General features: G+C 38.3%; 1 protein-coding gene across 13 annotated transcripts in view; it reads right to left on the reverse strand.

Annotated features, from left to right (window-relative positions):
* Nucleotides 1-16124, reverse strand: part of ZNF280D (zinc finger protein 280D) — a 42821-nt gene extending 26697 nt beyond the window's left edge. For 2 of the 13 annotated variants that reach the window (XR_010475462.1, XM_065076954.1), the window contains exons 1-6: nucleotides 15905-16124; nucleotides 11985-12127; nucleotides 8062-8127; nucleotides 7584-7954; nucleotides 3867-3984; nucleotides 1742-1804 (exon numbers count right to left, since the gene is read on the reverse strand). Coding sequence is in view for 11 of the 13 variants with exons in the window: in XM_065076954.1 (XP_064933026.1) it covers nucleotides 1742-1804; nucleotides 3867-3984; nucleotides 7584-7954; nucleotides 8062-8127; nucleotides 11985-12120 (754 nt within the window). In the remaining 2 variants the exon portion in view is untranslated. Of the gene's footprint in view, nucleotides 1-1741; nucleotides 1805-3866; nucleotides 3985-7583; nucleotides 7980-8040; nucleotides 12128-15904 lie in introns of those variants that run through there. The other 11 variants (XR_010475463.1, XM_065076958.1, XM_065076955.1 and 8 more) reach the window with 10 other exon arrangements.
* Between the last annotated feature and the right edge of the window lie 4672 nt (nucleotides 16125-20796).

A 20796-nucleotide genomic window follows, 5' to 3' on the forward strand; every position in this document is an offset into this window, starting at 1 on the left:
AATACGGTTCTCAGTGAATATGATCTACTCCTTTGTTACTGTATTTAGTAAGTTATCTTTTGTATGTTATAAGGTTGAAGCACAGTATCTGTTCTACCAACACAAGAGTAAGGAAAATTTTTTGCTGCAATATTCCATGTTATAGCCACTTCCTTCTGTTTGCTGGGGAAGAGTCTGATAGCAAACCAGCTGCAAACAGGATATGCAAAAAACCCAAACATGAAATTATTCCACACAACAGAATCACACTGCACTTAGCTCCTCATTTTAACATTACAGGAGAAAGTAGGTGTTTGGAAATATCTTAAAGTCAGAAATAAATCTTCATCTATTACAATCAGCTGGAAAGCACTGTTTGGCTCAATAGGAAAATGCACCTAATTATTAATACACTGAAACAGCCAGACTACCTCTTCTTGTAGGGACAGAAAGGTCTTTCAAAGAACATGCTCTCTTTGTAACTTAGATTCCTCTCCTCGTTTCCCACTACTATTTTAAACAGCATCAAAAATACTGCTGCAGAAGAAAGGGGGGAAACTGTGAAACACTTTGTGATAGTTAGTTGAATACAGAATCACATAATTTAGGTTGTGCCCCTGGAGGTGTTTTTGTTCAACTTGTGAATATCTCCACAACCTGAGTCCCTGCTGCTTTGCCTGGCATTCCTAAAACTTTTTTTTCCCCCTTCCTTTTACCTAATAAGAATTAGTTGATAAATTCAGCAGTCACAGAATTTTTTCAACCTTGACTTCCTGGTTTGTTGTTTTATAAAGTTTCAACTCTTTATTCAGTTCTTTGACATAGAAAATCTGAACTAAGGGTATAAGGTCATTTTTTTTGATCATCTGTCTTCACAGCCACTAAAAAACTTAATTAATTATTGCTTTACAGAATTCAAACATACCTACTAAACAATAGAAGTCTAAAATTTGTATAGGTAGTAACCTAGAGTGTATTAATTTGTAAAAGCATATAAATCCTTGCATAGAGAGGTTTTCTTAGGCATAAGAACAGATTTTACTTATGTACACTGCCTTAACAGGCTTAATAATGCTGACCAACTTAAACATTACAAGTGCTAGCTTTTTCCATGAAACAGATACATGGATTGACAGCTAGACCATTTGATCTACCCTACCTTTTAATTTATGATGGTGTTACTTTTGGAGAGTTAACTGTATGTGAAACATTGAAACGGCTTCCAGCACCAACCTCATTAGGGCTGGCTTTTTTTCTGAGTTACACTGTTGCCCTCAAAAGTAGCAGGATGCCTAGATACAAAACCTCTCATTCACTCCTAGGGTGGTTTAATTTAAAGAACCTATCTTTTTTTTTCCCCCACAGTACATTAATAACACATTATTCACACCTAAACTTTAATGGATAGGTAAGCAGTTAAGATTTCCCTAAAAGAATAAGCCATACAGAAGTCAAGAAAATAATATCCAACTCAGACTGAATAGTCTAAGGCCATTGCAGAAGGACAGGGTAAATGCAAAAAGATACAGCCCCATACCTGAAATCCAGCAAATCATACTATGAGCACCTGAATTTATTCGGCCTACTTTTCACATCTTGACCCACACTAATCTGAGACCAGGTGAGTTCACAGTAATAAAGTTAAACTAAGCAGCTGGTTTCTGCAACACCCTCTATTTGGAACAACCTGGATGAAGGATCATTTTGCTGACAGCTTTCTAAACACACATTACAACACTACTGTAAAAGCCTTAACACTTACGTGCATTTGTGCCTGCTAGGCCTGATTTCATAAATGATGGCAAAAGACAATAAAAATGGTGACCTAGAATAAAAACATTAAATGTACCATGGTAACAGTCTGATCAAATTAACAGAATAGGGACATGAAAGCCACATTATTTCAGGCCTCTAGTGCATTGTCCCTCACCAACATCTTCCATCATTCTACTGCTACAAATGCACATACACAGTCCAGTCATCTCCTAAATATCACAGAAGAGTTCTTCTGTTGGTTATAGCCTCTTCTGATTCCTCCAAGTGGGTATAGTTTGTGGGAGAATGATCCCAAAATGTTCTCAGAAAGCAAACTACAGTTCTGCATACACCCTCAATGCTCATCCAACCTGCAGATAAGGGTTATCAATGTTTTTTTCCTTAACACTAACACCTATTTAGCAGCCTAACAAAATGGCTAACAAAATTTAGCATCCATTAGCAGCTTTGTCATTTCCCTGCTTAGACTTCAGAAATATATATTCATGCTATATTAATCTAAAAAAAATGTCTTTAATGATCCATGTACAGAAGCTAAGTTGTCCTGCAGAGTATCACAGGCCAGTTCCCAAAGGGCTTCTGCTTTTAAATACCATATTTCAGAATGTTTTGTGCCCACAGTGCTGCACATGAATTAGAGGACGCAGAGCACCAACACAGGCAAGTAGGCTCTGGCACATAACAACATGAACATAAGTGCATTATGTGACATCCCCATGCAAGCAAAAACACAAAATACACAGACACTTCCTTGTTGTGAAGTGTACCTTAAATTTGCCTTCTGAATCATAAAGACACTTGTGTTTCAACCCACAATTATAAATCTTTTATTATCTAAATGCTATTGCCATTTTACAGAAATAAACATAGGCTCAGTATAGTATATTTAAGACACTTGGAATTACAATCCTTGATGCTTTTAAGTATTTAATTTTGCTGGGTAAGAGACTATAACAAGTAATTTTAAATATACAAGCAGTTCTCCTAAATTAAAACAAAACAAAACCACAAACCCATAAGCAATTAAACTTTATTACCTGTTCTTTGAAGAACAAGGGCTGAAATACTGAACCATTTGCAGGAAATAAAACCTTTGCTTACTTCACAAAAAGCTATTTAACCCAGTAAGACAAAAATGAGATCACAGAACAGTTGGACACATGCAAGGAAATATGCTATGAACCCTTCATTGATAAGTATCTGGAGTGAATGCCTACACTAGAGATGCAAAATCATCACATCAAGCAGAATAAACTAGCAGTCACTCTGCTCTACATAACTCATTGGTATGACTGGTCAAGCCTTTCATTGTACAGAACCTGCAACCTCATGGAACAATCAGAAGTGACTGTCATCTGTAACTTACAGACTGAATTACAAGGTTCTAGTCAGTTATTACAATAGTGCAATCCTTCACAAAATAAGGGAAGTCCCAAGTCACAGCCTGTTTAAGACTGAATACACTGCACACTTCAAACCTGCTCATCTGCTGTAACACAAAAAAGGCATTTGTTTTTAAGTAGGTTAGATAGCTTCAGCTGAAACACTATTTAGCTAGTTAAAATATATACATATATTTTGGTTGTCAAACTACATACTTTCTCCTCTTCCCCTCTTTTTCAGACAGGATCCTTCTGAGCACATCCACTCCAACTCCTCTATATAGCAGTCAAAAAATAAGATCATAATCACAGGGAAGCCACTCAGCAGACTGAGGAAGTTCTTATGGTACTGTTCACGGCCCCTCCCTTATTAACAGCCATTCCTGTTCGTGCTAATCAAAGGGTGCTGGATATACTGAAAAAGAGCCTTTATCGGTCAAAAAAAATTACAGTGGATCTGGCAATATTTTGTTCCATCTAAATGTGCATTATAAGAAAATAACAGTTGACATTAGAGTCAGTCTAATGTGCTGAAAAGCAAAGTCTGACAACACAAAACTCCAAAGTTTATTTCATTAAACATTACACAGAGTTATATACCGGGGAAGAAAAAAGTAGCTATACTATGTCCTAGAAAGCCTATTTAAAGTTATAACCCAAAGATCTGCACTAGAGTTAAATGACATTAGGCTGTTTCTTTCTCTTCTCAACTACTACTGTTATACTCACCTGTTACAATCACTGCTGGCCCAGTCTGGTACTGTGGAACTCCGACATCCTGTCTCACACCAAACAGTATACCAGATGTATTATCAGGTGCAGCTGGTGGAGAATCCATAATATAATCCTAATAAGATATTTTCAAGAAGGAAAAGAAATTTGAGGTTTAACTTTTTTTTTTTTTTTAACTTGCAGGCTTTCCAAGGGTTTAATTTAAAATCATATGATTGCTTAAAAGTACTCATAAGTACTCAGCTGTAAATCAAGTTAATTACAATCTCCCCAAAACAGTTTCTTTTTGACATTTTGCTAAGTTTGCAACTCTTACCAGTGGTTGTTAATTTATCCATAACTGTATATCAGAATAGTAAAAATTACCATAAGACCTGGGAAAGTCCGTTTTCTGAAATATTACTAAACCTGTTTGAATTGCCAATTGTAACTGGTTTTGTGCAAAAGTCTGATGATGTTTCAAATTATACTTGAATTGTTTTTCAAAAGCTTCTAATACTTTCTCCTTCAACCCAAAGTCAAGCATTTGCCCATTACTCTCGAGTGACAGCTAGCCGCATTTAAAAGACCAGAAAATAGAATTCAAAAGCACAAATTGGCAGCAAGCAGAAGCTTCTCAAAGCAAGATGGTATTAAATCAATCAAATTATACTAAGTAGTCAAGCTTTAATGAAAGTACAAGTGTATCTATATCACGTTGACCAGGAATGGCACTCAGATTCATTATATCAAATAAGCATTTTTTTTTCTTTTTTGTAGAGTAATTTCGTAAGGACTTCTAGAAATAATAGAATTTAATGCTCTTTTCAAAGCACAGCTAACCTAAAAGTCAGTTCACATTTATTAGCGGCTTGTTACACTAAGTTTTGAGCATCATCAAGTACAGGTATCCTCTTACCCTTCAGTTTCAAAGGTTTGCACTTCGGTACTACACATAACCCAAAAAATGAAATAGTCCACATTTCTTGGCTCCGACACTGAAAACTGTTAAAACTTAACACCTTCACTGGTCACTCAATAGGTAAAATTTGGAGAAAAAAGAAACATGAAATTTAGTTCTCTTTACAGATACTCAAAGTTGGGGGGTAAGGTAGGAGAAATATGCTTTCCAAGACACATCTATAATGCTGAAATCTTAATTATCCATTCATCCTAACACAAACAATCTGGAAAGTGAAATATTTTTAGCAATAACAATAAGGAACTAAGAAAAACGTTATTATGTAGTTAGGTTTAATTTCAGCGTTAAGGTATGAACAGCGAAATATTGGCACTTGATCGTTCTACTCTGAAATAATTCAACTGGTTACACTTCATCAAGCTGTACTGTGAAACAAAAAATACCCAAAAACACAATACACAGATTTTGTCATCAGTATATCCATGAGACAAAGGCCAGAATACTTCTTGCTGTAAAGATCAAGCTCACAAAATGCTTCCCATTCGCAACTGTGCTACGCCCATCCCTGTGGAAGTTACCACACTTTTAACTACCACCATGTTGACTGAACTTAATGGAAAAGAGTCTAAACAAGTCCACAAGTCCATGTACAGATATGATAATCTATTTTAGGACTCCTAAGTACCAGAAAATATTTGAACAAAAAGGAAGATGCTTCTCCTTATTCTGTCTTTTTGTTGTACTTCTCTTAAATGAAGACCCTGCATGACCTTAATTATAATGAAGAGCCATTCTTTCTTTTGGTGAGTGACCTAATGCAATCTAACCAAATCAAACATAGACATTCAAGAGTAGTTGTGGAAATAGTTAGCAGATTTCTCTGCTCTATTTGTTATGAGTAATAGCTACATGACCTGAAGTACTACCCGTACTGGAGAGCATTCTGAACCCTGAATAATACAAAAACTTCACCAGTAAGTACAAATTCTTCCATAAAGAAGAAGATAGCACTATGCTATCATATATGACAACAGCAGCTCTGACAAAATTAGAATTCCTGTAAACAGTATGACTGAAGCCAAATTCACCTCAGAATTTTTGGAACTGCATTAATGTAGTGTGGTAACAACACAAAACCTAGACTTTTGCAGGAAGTCAATGAATCAAGCCTATATTTGGAAACGGATATTTCAATGATAAAACTGGAATACCAGATACTGACAAAAGGTAAATTATAGACACACGTCAGGAAATTTGTGTTTCGACCCAGGTAATGATCAAAAGCAAGCAGTTCCCACAGGAAAAAAAAACCCAAACTTTGACATCCTGAGATTAAAAAATATTGCACCAGATCAAGAATGCAAAGTCACTCTGAGGGATGTTCAGTCAAACAGGAGTCATGCTACAGTGTCTAGTTGTACCTTACAGTCATCTTCATGTCACAGAATTTTAATTTCAAAGTTAAGTATCTGCCCAAATATCCCACCTATATCTGGACTTTTGATTGTATCTTTTTTTAGACTTTCTGAGATACAGTGACAGACAATTGAGCTAACCTGCTTCACCAGACATGCCCACAATTTTTCTCTGCAAGTTATCAATCAACTGCTGAAGATTCAAAATTGGAAAGTACAAGTTGTTTCTTACTGAATTTGCCAGAGATTCATCTACCCAGCTGACAGGCAACAACTCCATTGCATTTTTTCTTAAAATACAACCCCTCATCAGCACTGATTTAGCCACAAGTCTTAAGAAGAACACCTAATTCTCATGTTATAATGGCCTTATTAACTATGTTCATTCAGACCAACACCCCGTTAAGCAAATGTAGAATACATCAGGCTGCATGATTTTTATTTATACCATAAGACTGACAGCTAGGACAACTGCAGGTGTATATTTTTGTGGGGATGGTGTCTACTGTCAGGCTTCATTTTAACCCGACAACAGCTAGTATTATAGGCACATTGTCTCAAGAGTTGCAGCTTAAATGATTTTCAGTCAAGGTATCATGGTACCTTATACAGATATGAAATTTTAACCTTCACTTTATCTCTCTCACAGATGTCCAAGAGCCAAGACAACAAAACCAGCATCTAACCTGAGTCCCTAACGTTATCATTTTGAGGTTCTGCGGCAATCCAGGAAGATCTATGATACATGATCTATGTGCATAATTCACCTGGGCTTTTCAAACAAAACACGTATGTTGCAGAATTGTTTAATCTACTGACCCTGCAACGTCTTGTTATTGAAGTCCTCCTTGCCACACTACTGCTTCATTACAACTGACACATGAATCAAAGAGCAAAAACATCTAAGGAACTACCAATATGGCATTTTCTTAAGAAACAAAAATCCCAAAAGATGCATTGTAAAAATCAGGTGGGAAAACCACAGTTACCTTAAACACCAAATACAAGGTACTTAAAAATGAAATTATCAATACGGAAGATTCATCTTGGAGCAGAGAAATCTGTAAAATTCAGTGAATAAGATTTTCCACTATTTCTCCACACAACCCAAAGTAACCTAAACAGTACTGATTTCTCTTATGCCTAAGATTTTCATTTAATGCAATTCCACTGTTACTAAAACTATCATCTCTGACTCTTGCAAATCAGTATTTTCAAATATATTTTTTAATTTGCCAGTGCAGTCTTATGATCCTATAATCTTTACTGTTTATATAATGCCAGTATATAATCTAGTCTGGGTCTTCAAATTACTAGACTGAGTCATTATGTTCCTCATTCATTATTCAAAAGCAATTGCACTTGAGTATTTTACAGTTCAAGGTAATAAAAATTTACCTGATTGAGCATCACAGGCTGTGCTGTTACAGTAGTCACTGGCCTGGATATAGGTTGGGCCGCTACAGGAACTGTGATATTTCTTGATAGTGGCTGTGCCGTCGCTGGAACGGTTACAGGTCTGCTAACAGGCTGCGATATTCCAGAACTTGACCCAGGCATCTGCTGTGTTGATAAACATCCAGCCACTGGTCTCTGCAGTGTTTGTGAAGTTCCTGAAACATTCACTGGTACAGACAATGGCTGAACCGCTACAGAGCTAGATGTAAGTCTGGATACAGAATGAAAGACTGATGAAACAGGCATGGCACTAGGGCTGGAGGCAGGTGTCGCGTAATGGTGACTTTCAGTCTTGAATGAAGTAACTGTACCTGTTGCAAAGGATTCCAAAGTTATCTTTATATAATTTTGCAGTCAGATGTTTCATAAGTGTTGTGGATTTTTTGGTTTTAATTACCATATTAGGACAATAAAGTACCTCTACTGGGTGCACCATTCTGTATCCCCCTTCGTGATGAGCTGAGGTTGACTCTGTTCAATATATCTGTCAAAAGTTACATTTATCTTAATTGCAGTTAAATTAATAGCTTAATTGCTTTTCAAATTAAAAGTTGCATTCATATCCACTAATTAAGCCAATGAGGATTTGACTTACAAATTAGAATATTATTTCTTAAATAAATACCTGGAAAAACAAAGCGTTATATGTACAAATTAAGATACATTATTCTGCTTCTCTTAGGCTAAACTATTTAATCCAAGAATCTCAGTTTTTATTTTATTGCAGATAGGTGAACACACAAATAAGAGTACAAACAAAAAAAACAGCATTTAATACTTAGCTTTGCTGATATAATGCATCTATTCACTTCTGTTTCTCATGCACATAATAAGTTCCCCAAATATAATAATTGCTCTACACTAAAGGAAGCATTTTCTCTAAACTAGTAACTACACAATTTTACTCTGTGTTACTGGAAAATACAGAACTTACAAACTTGTTTTTAGACTTCACGATCTCCACTTTCCCATGTGAAAGAAAAAAAAAAACAAAACAACAGACGAGCAATGAAAGGAGTTGTGTTGGAATTGCATTACAAGAGGACTGATTTTTCTTATATATCCTACGTGACAGTCTGTGACCAGAGCTCTAGCTCACTAGAAACACATGTAATCTCTTAGATTTGATGTTTACTCCCTAACTAATGCCACCAACAGTCCCTGACTTTTTATATCTTAGTCTGGGTTTTTTGATCATTCCAGAATGTTACAAAAATATTCATAGAATCAAAATATTTTTCTAACACCAGACTCGCAATTCAGTTAATGTTGCTGTCAAGTTCTTGCTCTGACATGTGAAAATATGCATATGAAATTAGATTGATCGTCCAATACCTAACAAACAAGGTTTAAAGTTTTGAACTAGGGTCAAATTACATCAGGATCTCAAACAATAGATCTTAGCGTATCTACACATGGTGTTTGACAACCTTAAGGCTGTTTCCACCAGCAATGGCTCATTAGTTTACACTACTCAGGTTGATAAATAAATCTAGTAGCAGTAGAGCTCAGAAGATCACAGCTTTCAACCTGTCACCTGCATTTAGATCATGCTAATAAAAAAGCAGCTGCAACCAACAGATCCAAACAGGTCTGCATTTTTTAAGATATGACAAAATTTCGTCCTGTAATAGCAATATTATTTTTCCTCCAACACAATACTAACTATGAGTAAGGATTAACTTAATTCAGAATTGAGCTGAACATATACTTTTGTGTGTTTTTTAATAAATCTATACCTCACATTGGAATTCCAGAGTGAAATGAAACTAAAGCCTTAATCTACCTACAAAAAAAAAAACAAAACACAACAACCTATCCTAAAAGTTATGTCTCACAAAGCAAGTTCAGCTTCAGACAGTCCAATGTGCACACTCAATTCATACCCTAAAACACAAAGGTGGATTTTATTGTTTTTAAAAATAACATTTAAGAAGTCAGTTATTTGAAATTATAAAGTAGATTTACATGACTCAACTGATTCATCAAAGACTTGATATGCCCCTTCCCCTGCCCCATCAAAGTGTTGTCTTATTCAGATAAAGCACCACTGAAGTATAAGAAAGCTAACATGCAGAACAACATTTTAAAGTAGCAACAAATTACAGGTTTGTATCACTATGAAAAAGGAAGCAAGAAAAATTAGCAGTAACTGTAGGAAAAATTAGCAGTTGCAGGAAATGGTAAAGGGCACAAAGGGTGAAATACTTTTAATCCCAGTCAAACTAATCCTCCAGTACATCAGAAGATGCGCTTTATTGTATATGATACTGTGCCAGCAGGTCGAAGGTGGTTTTCTTAACTATTTTCATCATGTTTTCCACACCAGCCTGTATAAAAACTGGTAATTGCATTGTTAGGAAAAGGTTAAAAAACCTGCTCTGCTATGTATTGCAGAAAACGTACCTTTCAGAAAAATAGAGAACTACATGTGAGTCTCTATTTGTCATCTAATTTTCCATCTGATCAGACAGGAATTTTCTCAGGTAAAAACTAAACAATGGTGATAAGGAAAGTCAAGTTCACTGTGCCTTGCCTATCAGCAATAACAAACTGAAGCCTGACTACTGCCAGGTAGTACTACTTACAAGCCAGAGAAGAACTGAGGTCATTCTTCCATAGCTGTTTTTGATAGTGAAGTAGAAGATTACAAAGAGAAAAGTTGGGAAAAAGGAAGGAAAAGAGATAAAGTAAAAAGTTATACCATAAACGATTTTACTTGTGTCAGGAGCGAGTATGGACAGCACTAGAACAAGATGCATACATTGTTAAGTCTTCATCTTTTACCAAATTTCTTGAAGTTGCTGAATCATATCAAAATTATAGTTTTCACCTGAACTATTTCTATCTTCTATGACTACAAAAAGTCTAGATACTACTGCAACAACTGCAATGAAATTTGGCATATTTGTTGTTCTAACATATGCCTAGTGCCTTAATAGTTGTTCTATGTCATGATCTATTGCCAATGACCAAAAGCAACCCAGAAGTCTGTGGACCTTCCAGAAAACAGTAAAGCTATTTTTCAGTCCTCCTAGAAGTTTGTAATGGCAAGAAACTTAAGAGTAATTTCAAAATATTCTTCAAATTTTCAAGAGGATCTAGAATACTTTTTAACTATTCAAAAACACTAGCGCTTAAGAACTATTGTCAGGTGAGAGAACTTTAGGAGTAGCTTCAGTAATTCTTAAAGATTTAAACCACAATTTTTCACTTCTTTAGGCTGGTGTAAGAAGCACTAGATTTACTGTCCCAGTGAGTAACAAATATAGAGTTCAGATGCAAGATGAAAGTATTGTGAACTAAAATGAACAGCTAATAATAGCTACAAAGTCCATTCAGCAGTGTGACAGAGAACCCAGCTCAACATTTTGCCTTGAGATCCTTCACTGCAAACTACACACCTTCAGAAAACCATGGAAAGTCAGAAGACTATGGAAATCTTGGATACAAGCATAACAGAGATGAGACAGAGACTGAAAGCACTAAACCTCACCAGGCAAAATCTTGTGTATTTGGTAGTTCGAGAAACCTTAGGTCAAACCTCTTAACAATTCACTGCAAGATGCTGAACAAAGAAATCAAAAAGTTTCATTGCAAAAATTAATTTCAGTAATAAAAATAATGTTCTCCGTTACTTACCTGCTAAAGCCCAAGCACAGGACAAACATGGAATCCTTACACATCTGCTGTCATCACAACCACCTAACCTCACTCCCTGCACTGCCTGCATTAGGAAAAAACTACAGAACTTGATGAAAAAAAACTCTTTATTTTACAGGGTACTAATGAATTAATTTTAAAAAAATCTCTTACTTAACAGAGGCTTCTACTATTTTCACATTATTCACTTTTCTTGATCGTGCATTTATAGATACTCAGTTAACTTGGGTTTGTGAGAATAATTTCCAACCAATTAAGACTGTCCACCAAGACAGGAAATGTGGGGTGGAGAAAAAAAGAAAGACCGTAACATGAAGACTTAAATTAATGCATATTCTTTTAGTAGGGAGACAACTTCCAAGTATCTAACTAAATATCAACTATATTAAGAGCAATTGCATGCATAGTTTCAGCACTGCACAGATTGGATTTTTAATGCTAAAACCTTCAAACGTCCTTGTTTTGACTTCAGAGGTTTTAGGTAGACGAAGCTGTGCATAGCCTGGGTTTTATGACATAATTCCTTAAGAATTCAAATTTTCAGTATGACAACTATGGAACAGCTTTAAGATGTAGAATTTCTTATGTCTTACTGTTAAAAATTCTATATTTTCAAAGTATGTTTAAAGTTTTACACCTTCAAATATCTGTTTTAAATTATAGAAAATGTTATCTTACATGTACTAGCTGGTTTTGAGCTTGAGATTTCCCCAACAAAGATTGGCTCATCATCATCATCCTCCTCCACTTCTTTCACTCTCTTTTGCCATGGTTCTAGCTCCTCTTCTTCACATTCCATAAATAATTCTGCCATCTTGAGACTAGACAGTAAAAAACAAAAACCATTACCAATACTTCTCTAATTCTGGTGCTGATGAAACACTTACCTGACAAAGCAAACTACTTAAGGAAGCCCGACTTGTCACTATTATGCACTGATAGTTCTCTTGATAGTTTAACTCCTAATAGCCACAGCATCAGACCAGCACAAATGTGTATGATTATGTCCTTAAAGATTAGCAAACCTGACACACAAGGTGACAAAATCAAGATTAGATTCATAATCATAAACTGATATTTATTGTACTAAACAATTTATCTTGCAAGATGAAGAGGGTGTTTATTCAACACATTTCTCTGTACAATGTCCCACAACCTCCTCTTTTCCAAAAATATTTCACGAGCAAAATATATATTAAACATTGGGTCAAACTTCATTTTTGAAAGTATAATTATGCAAAACTAAAAATACCCCTCACTATCACAGAAATACACATACACAGCAGGAAACTAATATCTAATAAGAGAAGACAATTTCAGGAATAACGAGCTGCTAGATTTGGTGATGAACCGTAGAAATATTTAGTCTGTCATAACCTGTCACAGGGGAGCAGACAGAATCACGTCCCTGCTTGCACTGAAGTGCATGAGAACAGGGCTGCTGGTGTTACATGTGAAGTCTTGGGGATAATGTAAAGTTGCAAAGCCAGACTTCTTTCCTTCCTCCTTCCATCATTCTAGCATGTTGAAGTTAAACATGGTGGCAGAAAATAAATGAATAAGACACTAAACTAGATTCTTGTCACAGGAAAAGAGGAAGAGTATGAAACTTGTTTCCACTAAACAGAGGTCAAGTGCTGAGCCTTGGAAAGAAACTAAAGTCTGACTCTCCTCTGTAAAAGGACATCGTTTAGAACACCCTTACTAACACAGAAGCAGAGTTTGTTAGACTTCAAGGCAAAATGAAAAACTATTTTCAGAGACTTTTCTCACGGAACAACACAAATATGAGGGGTTTTCTTAAACTAAAAAAAGAAAAACCCCACAGTAATCAATTATAAAATGTGCTCAGAGAATGCAAATGAGAGCACATGCAACTTATATTAATAACACAAAATAGACACAAGCAATCTATAAATTAGCAGAATTCTAGCAAGATGTATGTGATAATCGCAGCTACACTATAATGCAGCTGTTTTTTTAATATGCAGTTAAAAGTAATTTAATAACACAGGCAGGAACTATTAGAAAGTTACACCAACTGGTGGCATCTCTTATGGACACTTCATTTTATTAATCAGAATGAATGTGCTAAGGTATTCTCAAAAGGTGACTCAAAATCTATGGCAGCTTTTAAAAGGCAAGTATCAAGACTATTTCAGATGTTTTAATCTAATTTTTTAATCTCAATGCTATGATTTGAAGCCAAGATTTCACTGACTTTTTTTTCTGGCAACAAAGTCAGCCTAATGAGTTCCCATCCTGGTCTTGCGCTGCTCCCTCAGTTGTGCTAGTACAACTTTTCATGGAATTGTGACGTGAACCAGTTCAGATTAAAAATAACCTGGCCCACTAACAGTTTCACCAGCACAACCGAAAGGTCAAAAAAAATCCGTGGCCTGAGCAATCAAAGCTGCAGTACAGGGGAATAGATTTGATTACAGGAGGTGTGCAGGAACTGCTCAAATTGTCTCCATTGCCAAAGGAAACATCTACTTCCATTTTTAGAGTACAACTAGCTTCCAAGTTTTCAGCTTCTTTAACTACACTAATGTAGAAAATGCATTCCAGGAATCCTGCTAGTGGTTGCTCTTAAACCCAAAACAAACAGCGAATCCTTTCCCCACTCTTCCCAGATATTTTCCAGTGGAGGCACAGATGCCAGTATAAGAAAGGTAAACCTATTGACAACAGACCTTATTTCCCTCATTTTTTCATATGTATAAACATATATATACATTCACACACACATCTCCTTAAAGGTAGTCAATGCAGCTGAGAGGTCCAAAACTCCAATGATATGCTATGTATATATAACCAAAGAAAGCATTTAAATCATTGTCGTAAGCTGAAATTCTCAAAAATGTGAACAAGTTCTTTAAAACATTTAAAAAATATCATCAGGTATATCACGATATTGCTTTAAAAGGCAACTGCCCAGCAAAAAATAAGGCTAGTCATGAAAGTTCATTGCACAGGCAGAGATAATCAACAACCTGCAAAGACAGAAGTCCATGGAACTCTATTATAGTTACTAGACAAGCAATGAACGAAAATCTTGATACATGACAGAACAAAAAAATGAATTCATTGCACAAAAGAGCAATAAGCTTCTGACAAAATGTGTTTTAAAAGAACTAGTTGGGACATCTTTACCATGGCAATTACGTTTAAAGATACCTAACTTTATTAAAAGCCAGTTGTATTTACAGACTATTTTTACTGTTAGGATTTAAAAGCATTCCCACAGAAACAACAAAAAAAGATACAAACATTAGTAAATGTAACAAGAGTGTAACAGCTGTAGTGAAAACAGCAGGAAGTGATCTGTAGAAGTGCAACTTAAGGATACACAGAAATCAGTACTACAGAAAATCATGGCAAATGCAGCCATAATAAGCTTTAGAGTTACTGAAAAACCATGTAGTACTTTAGATGCAACTCATCTGTTCCACTCTTAAGGTCAAGTAAGTCTTCCAATATGCAATACTGCTTTGCATTGGGTCACAATAACTGAAACCAAATCACTAGTATGAAAATGGTAGTGAGCTTGAAGAGTGAGGACACCTACATTAACCAGAAAGTTCTCAGACTAGCCTTTTTTGTCATCTTTCCATACCATAAGTTCATTATTCAAAGAGATTTTTCTTCTGCAGTTTAATAGCTGCACTTCGAATGATCAGAGAATTTACATTATTTACAACACAGATTATGCGGCAAGCACCCACATTGTATTTTTCAGATGACTTCCCATACAGGACATAACTTTTCATCATGTTAGTTGCAGAAAAGCGCATAACCCACAGCTTCATCGAGTCTGTGAGCAACTGTATTTTTATTGACTGTTGCACTGGTTTCAGCACCAAAGAAATGATGATCGAGCTGAAATGGAAAGTTTTAAAAAGCCGAAGTATAAACAAACTTTCCCTCAAAACCAAACCAAAGAGCCAACGCTACCCTCTCCGCCACGAGATGGAATAAGCTCCGCCTAGGGAAGGGCAATATTGCCTTAGCAATTCAGTCACAAGTTCACACCCCCGCGCTGCGGCGGGTGCGAGGCCGCGGGAAGGAGCCAAGTGCCCGAGGGCAGCTGAGCAGCCGCCGCTCCGCCCGCAGCGCCTCTGGCGCCGCCGTCTGTGGCGCAGCCTGACCGCCCTGCGTCCCGCCTCCCCGGGGCCGGGTCACCGCAAGGACTCGACGGAGGCTGCAGGCTCGGGTTTGGACGAGGCCCGCACACCGCGGCCCGCCGGGAGGGGAGGAGGCCCCGCACCCGCCGCTCATGGCCGGAGGCCCTGGCCGCTGCCAGGCCCTGGCCAGCGAAGGCAGCACGGAGCGAGTCCCGCCCGAGGCAGCCCAGCGGTCAGGCCCCTGCCTCCCAACTGGGCCCGCCAGGCGGCCCGAACAAGCCCTCGCGGCGCGGGGTCCCCTCTCCACACACGCGAGGGGGCTGCAAGGCCGCGCTCCGACCTAAGATGGCGGTCTCACAGGCGACAATCCCCCCGCGGCCCGCCCGCCGCCGCGCTGCGGCTCCCTCCGCCCGGGGAGGCAGCAGGCCGCCCCAGCACGGAGGGCGGAGGGGAAGGAGCGGCCTAGCTTACCGTGCTGCGCGTCCGGAGAGGCCGCGGCAGGCCGCCCCGCTGCCTGGCTGGCTGGGGGATGGGGAGCGGCCGCGCTGGCGGAGCCGCCTCACATCGCCGGGCCGCACCGCCCCACCTCAGCGCGGCCGGGGGCGGAGGGCGGGCGAGGGAGGCGGGGGTGGCCGCGCGGCGCCCGGCGCGCTGCCTGACGGGTAGCGCGGGTCAGCCCCAGAGCAGCGCCTGCTTCCCGGCAGCCGCGGGGCGGGGCCGGGCCGGGGCCGCGCGGGGGCGGGGCCACGCGCCATGTGCCGGGCCTCACACCCCGCGGCGGGCGGCCTGGCGCGCGCCTCCCGCCTCGGGGCCCCGTAGCCGTCGGCGCCGTCGTTTGCGGCCCCAGCGGCTCGGCCTGGCCCAGCCCGGCCCGCCTGCCGCCGCCATGGACGGGAGCGCACCCGCGAGCGGCGTTCACCTCAGCGGTGCCCCGTAAGTAGGGCACGCTTGCCCAGCGAGCGAACTCGGGGGCAGCGGCTAGGCCGGGACAGGCGGTCAGGCCCTTCCCTTGCGTTAGACTCGATCACAAGCACCAGTAACCACAAAGCCATGTGGCCAGACAAAAGCTAGAGGAAACTCTGCCCAGAGTTAACATTAAATACGAACTACTGAGAATATAACACGAGTATGTTGTTGGAATCGGTGTTGCATAAAATACTAAGCTGAATACTGTTCACACTGGAGGTTCATAGTGGTTCTCCATAGTTATTTACCCAGTGGGTTAAATACCAAATATACAATCCACTGTTCCAGACTTTTACTGAATAAAATATTCCTGTTAATTTCAGCAAAACTGCTAGGCAAGGCCTTAACTGGCAGTGAAGCCACCATCACTAGAGAAAACAGTCCTGGAGCACAGTACCAAAGAGTTGTGTTTCCGCTCACCTCAGGATTTGCATATGAAAATCTCTGAATCAAAAGGTGATGAAGTCTCATTTTTCCCAGGCCTTTTTGTCTATAGTGCTCTCTCACCCTGGCCAGCATCTAAGACTGCTTCTGAGTTTAGATTTTCTCCTCAGTTTTGCTGTCTATTCTACCCTAATTTAAAAGAAAAAAAAGTGGGTTTTGCCTTGAGTAGAATGTGAAAATGTTTGTGGTGAATTTCGAAGATAATGGGAAAGTACTTAACCAAATGTAACCAGCCTACCAGCACTTTACCAGCTTTTACAGCCCATACTTCTCACAACTTACTGTTGGTGATATCTGCCATAGCTGTCTTCACACATCCTATACTTAGTGTAAATTCTCTCTCAAATATATTTCAGAAGAATAACTGAACTGTTCTTCTTGTGAGCTTAAGCTCTAAAGATTTGACTAGTGTATTTAGTCTGGAAAATGTTCTGTTCATTTTCACTATTACCTTTAGCCTTAAGATGCTTCCAGGGTACTTGGGAACCTCAGAGAAGAAAAAACAAAACACACAACATTGGTAATTAAATAATTGCTGCTTAGTGATTATGCCATTAAATCATTTGGTTATTACAGTTTAGTAATTAAATAATTATTAGAGTATGCCATTCTGCTAAAGTAGAAGGGAAAAAGGAAGAGAGAAAGAAATATTCTTGATATTTGGCAGAAAATGGAAAAAAGTATGGGAACTAGAGAAGGAAACATTTTAGACAGAAGTGACTGGCAAGAGAGAGGCATAGCCCAGTTATTTGAAATGTGTGTTTTCAACTACTCATTTACCTATTGAGAAATCATTGCAATTTACGGTCTTTATAAAGCAAGATAACTATAAAGAGAACATTAAGATTACAAGGTAAAACATGGAAAAAGTGTGAAATAACAGATTAAGGTCAACTTTGAAACTCACAAATGAATGAAGGGTAGTAAATAGCCCTCATAATTACAAAAAAAATAGTTCTTTCCAAGGCTCCCTTGGTTTATAAATGAGCATCTTGACTAGGCTTAGTAGATAATGAGGAAGCCCTAAAATTTTGTGTTGCAATAAATAATTGGTAACTAAAGAAAAAAGTAAACATTTTAATGATACCAGAAAAAGCTCGTTATAAAGAAGAGACTGGAAACTCAGCATACTGTGACATAGGTGAGCTGTGTCTCCTTGACATTAAGATGTGAGACTTCATAGATGCATCAATGAGGTGCCCTTCTAGTGTTCCTCATGAGCCATAGAAATTACGTAGGAGGTGCTGGGCAGGGGCAGAAATAGAAGCAGGGATTCCCACCCTTCATATTTAGTAATAACCCTTGGCAGTTATCATTGCAGTGAGCCAGCAGATCCAGGCAATTAAAGAATATACTTCCCCATGATGCATGGTACTGCAAGTACTGGAGATACTAGCCAGAATTAAGTACCACGAAGCAAGGCTGCATCATATGTAAGAGAAGGTACTGATAAGGTGTAATGAGGTTTCAGCAGAACCATGCCTGAAAACTGCAAACATATGATAGACTCCAAAAAAGAAACTTGGCGGAGGCTGATTACAGAGAACAATTGTATTTCATGCAGTTGGGCAGCATGCATGCGTTGTTGGCTATAGTAGTTAAGCTGAGCTTGAAAGCCTAACTCGTCTGAATTACTTCATCTTAGACCTACTGGCCTGTGACTTAATTACTAAAGAGACAGTCCCTCCCCTTCTGAGAGTTCCTGGCAGTAATCTTTCATCAGTTTCTGGCTTTTATCTCAAAAAAAACATTGTCTGCCAAAGAAATAAATTTATTGCGATACCCCTCAATGGTCCAAAATGTTTCTATTGCTTGCTGCAAGTTAAAAAACCAAAAACAAACAAAGCCCACCACGAACCAACCAAAAAAACCCACAACACAAAAGCAGGTTGCATTTGTAAAAGACACTTGCTAACATGGACTAACATGGATGCAGGCAACCAGACACATTGGTACTGTCAACTCTGGCAGCTGTTAGACCTTAGTCTGTTAGCTGCTTGTATTTTGCTTCTCCACTGCCATTTTGCTTTTTCCACTGCAAAAAGATGTTGCAGTGATAGATTCGTAGACTGATTCCAAGTCTAGATTCTCTGTGTTGTTACTGTGATCCGACCCTTCTGTTCTGCAGGTCTTTTACTTCTGTTTCTCAGTTGTAAATTGCCCACTAAACTATAATTTGGTCTGTCTCAGGCATCTGTTCCCACACATCAACCACTGATGAGTTAGCAGACCATGGTCTCATTTTGACAAGGCATACAGAAGTTTGTTAAGAAAGAACTCCTCTGACTTTATGCTGGTAGAGGGACAAGAAATTATGAACACAACTATCAACTTTATTCTGGATATCGACCAGTAGTTGCTCATATTGTTGCTATTTTGATTATTAAGTTCAGGCAGTGTGAGGCAAGAGTGTCTATCAGCTAAGCATGAGGATTTTGCAGTGAGATAGGCAAATGGGAGACAAATTAGAAGCCAAAGCATGTCATCTTAATTAGTAATTAATAGCTAGAGACAAGCAAGTTGCAAGACTTTCAATTGCTTCAGCTCAAATGTTAAAAAAAAAATCCTCATACTGATTCATAGAGACTAGAAAATAATTAAGCAAGCAGATGTCTGTCATTGATTTCTGCAACTAAAAGGCCCAGTATAATAATTCTGAAGGTAGTCATCCATTTTTCTCTTATGGAAAAAAATGCTTCAGACTGGGAGAAATAATCCTCATACTCCTTATATCAGTTAGCAGATCTTTAAACAATACATCAATGCCTTCAAAAGCTGCTTGATTACTTTTCACCTTGGCACCATACTTTTAAAACCTTTTGATTTCTAGTGATAGCCATCCCATCCATATGTAGCTAAAAGGCAAAAATTCCATCAAGGTTTTTAGCAGCACAAATAGTTTGGTTGAACTGCTTTATATTTCCAGCTTGAGACCAAAGAGCTAGGTAGTGGTAAACCAGGAAATGTAGTTGATACTGTAGAAACCTTGCTATGCAAGAACAGCAAAATGTGTGCTTAGAGCACATTCACCTCTTACCATGAAATCATGAGACAAGGTAGTGTTTTATTCATCCGTAGTTACAGGCTGATTTGGAAAAACCTTTAACCATGCCATTAAAGATTCAGAAGATCAGATATACATTACGAATTATGTTATCTTTGGATTAGAATTTATAAATAAATTCTTAGAGCTATTGCTATTGACATCCATTTTAGTAACAAAATGGATTCCCTATGATGACCTAATGAATTTCACTAGATTGAAAGGTATTTCACTTCCCCAATTATCTCCTCAAACAAAGGAGGCAAGTGGGAGATGGTATCCAAAAAAAGGGAATTTACATTTCCTAACTGAAACAGTGACAGACATCACCATAAACTGTTCGTGCAAGCATCTTACAAGTTTATAGATGACAAATGTGGGGATCAATTAAGCTACCATCAGTATGCAGATACCTCTATCATAGAACTTTGAGGTCAGTGTAACAGTGCCAGTAGTGTTCCAATTGAAGGAGAGAGCCATATAAAAAAAGAGTTACAGGGAATGTAAACAGGCATCATGAATTTACTTATGCAGAAGTATAAGCAGAGTACTAGGAAAACATGAAGTTATCAAACTTCTTAGGAAAACAGAACTTTTACAGGTAAAAACTTTACAGTACATTTGATCAGACATCCCCTTCTGCTCTGCTGATATGAAAATATGTCTTATGTATTTTTCAGTCTCGGGTTGATAAATAAAAATTAACTTTGAGTATTTTATTCATTATCAATTTAGTAAACAAAATGCGTGTGAGTGGTTGAAGAGTAAAGAAGCTTACAGTATGTTCTGAAAAGTCTTCCCTGAATCCTGAAAAACAAATTTTAGGTGTGGCTTGAGTTTAACGTAATGCTGCTGTATTATTAACATCAAAGTCTACTTTATCTAAGTTATCTATGGAGACTATGAAGTC

The sequence above is a fragment of the Columba livia genome, chromosome 11 (genome assembly GCF_036013475.1).
Source record: "Columba livia isolate bColLiv1 breed racing homer chromosome 11, bColLiv1.pat.W.v2, whole genome shotgun sequence".
Lineage (NCBI taxonomy): Eukaryota > Metazoa > Chordata > Aves > Columbiformes > Columbidae > Columba > Columba livia.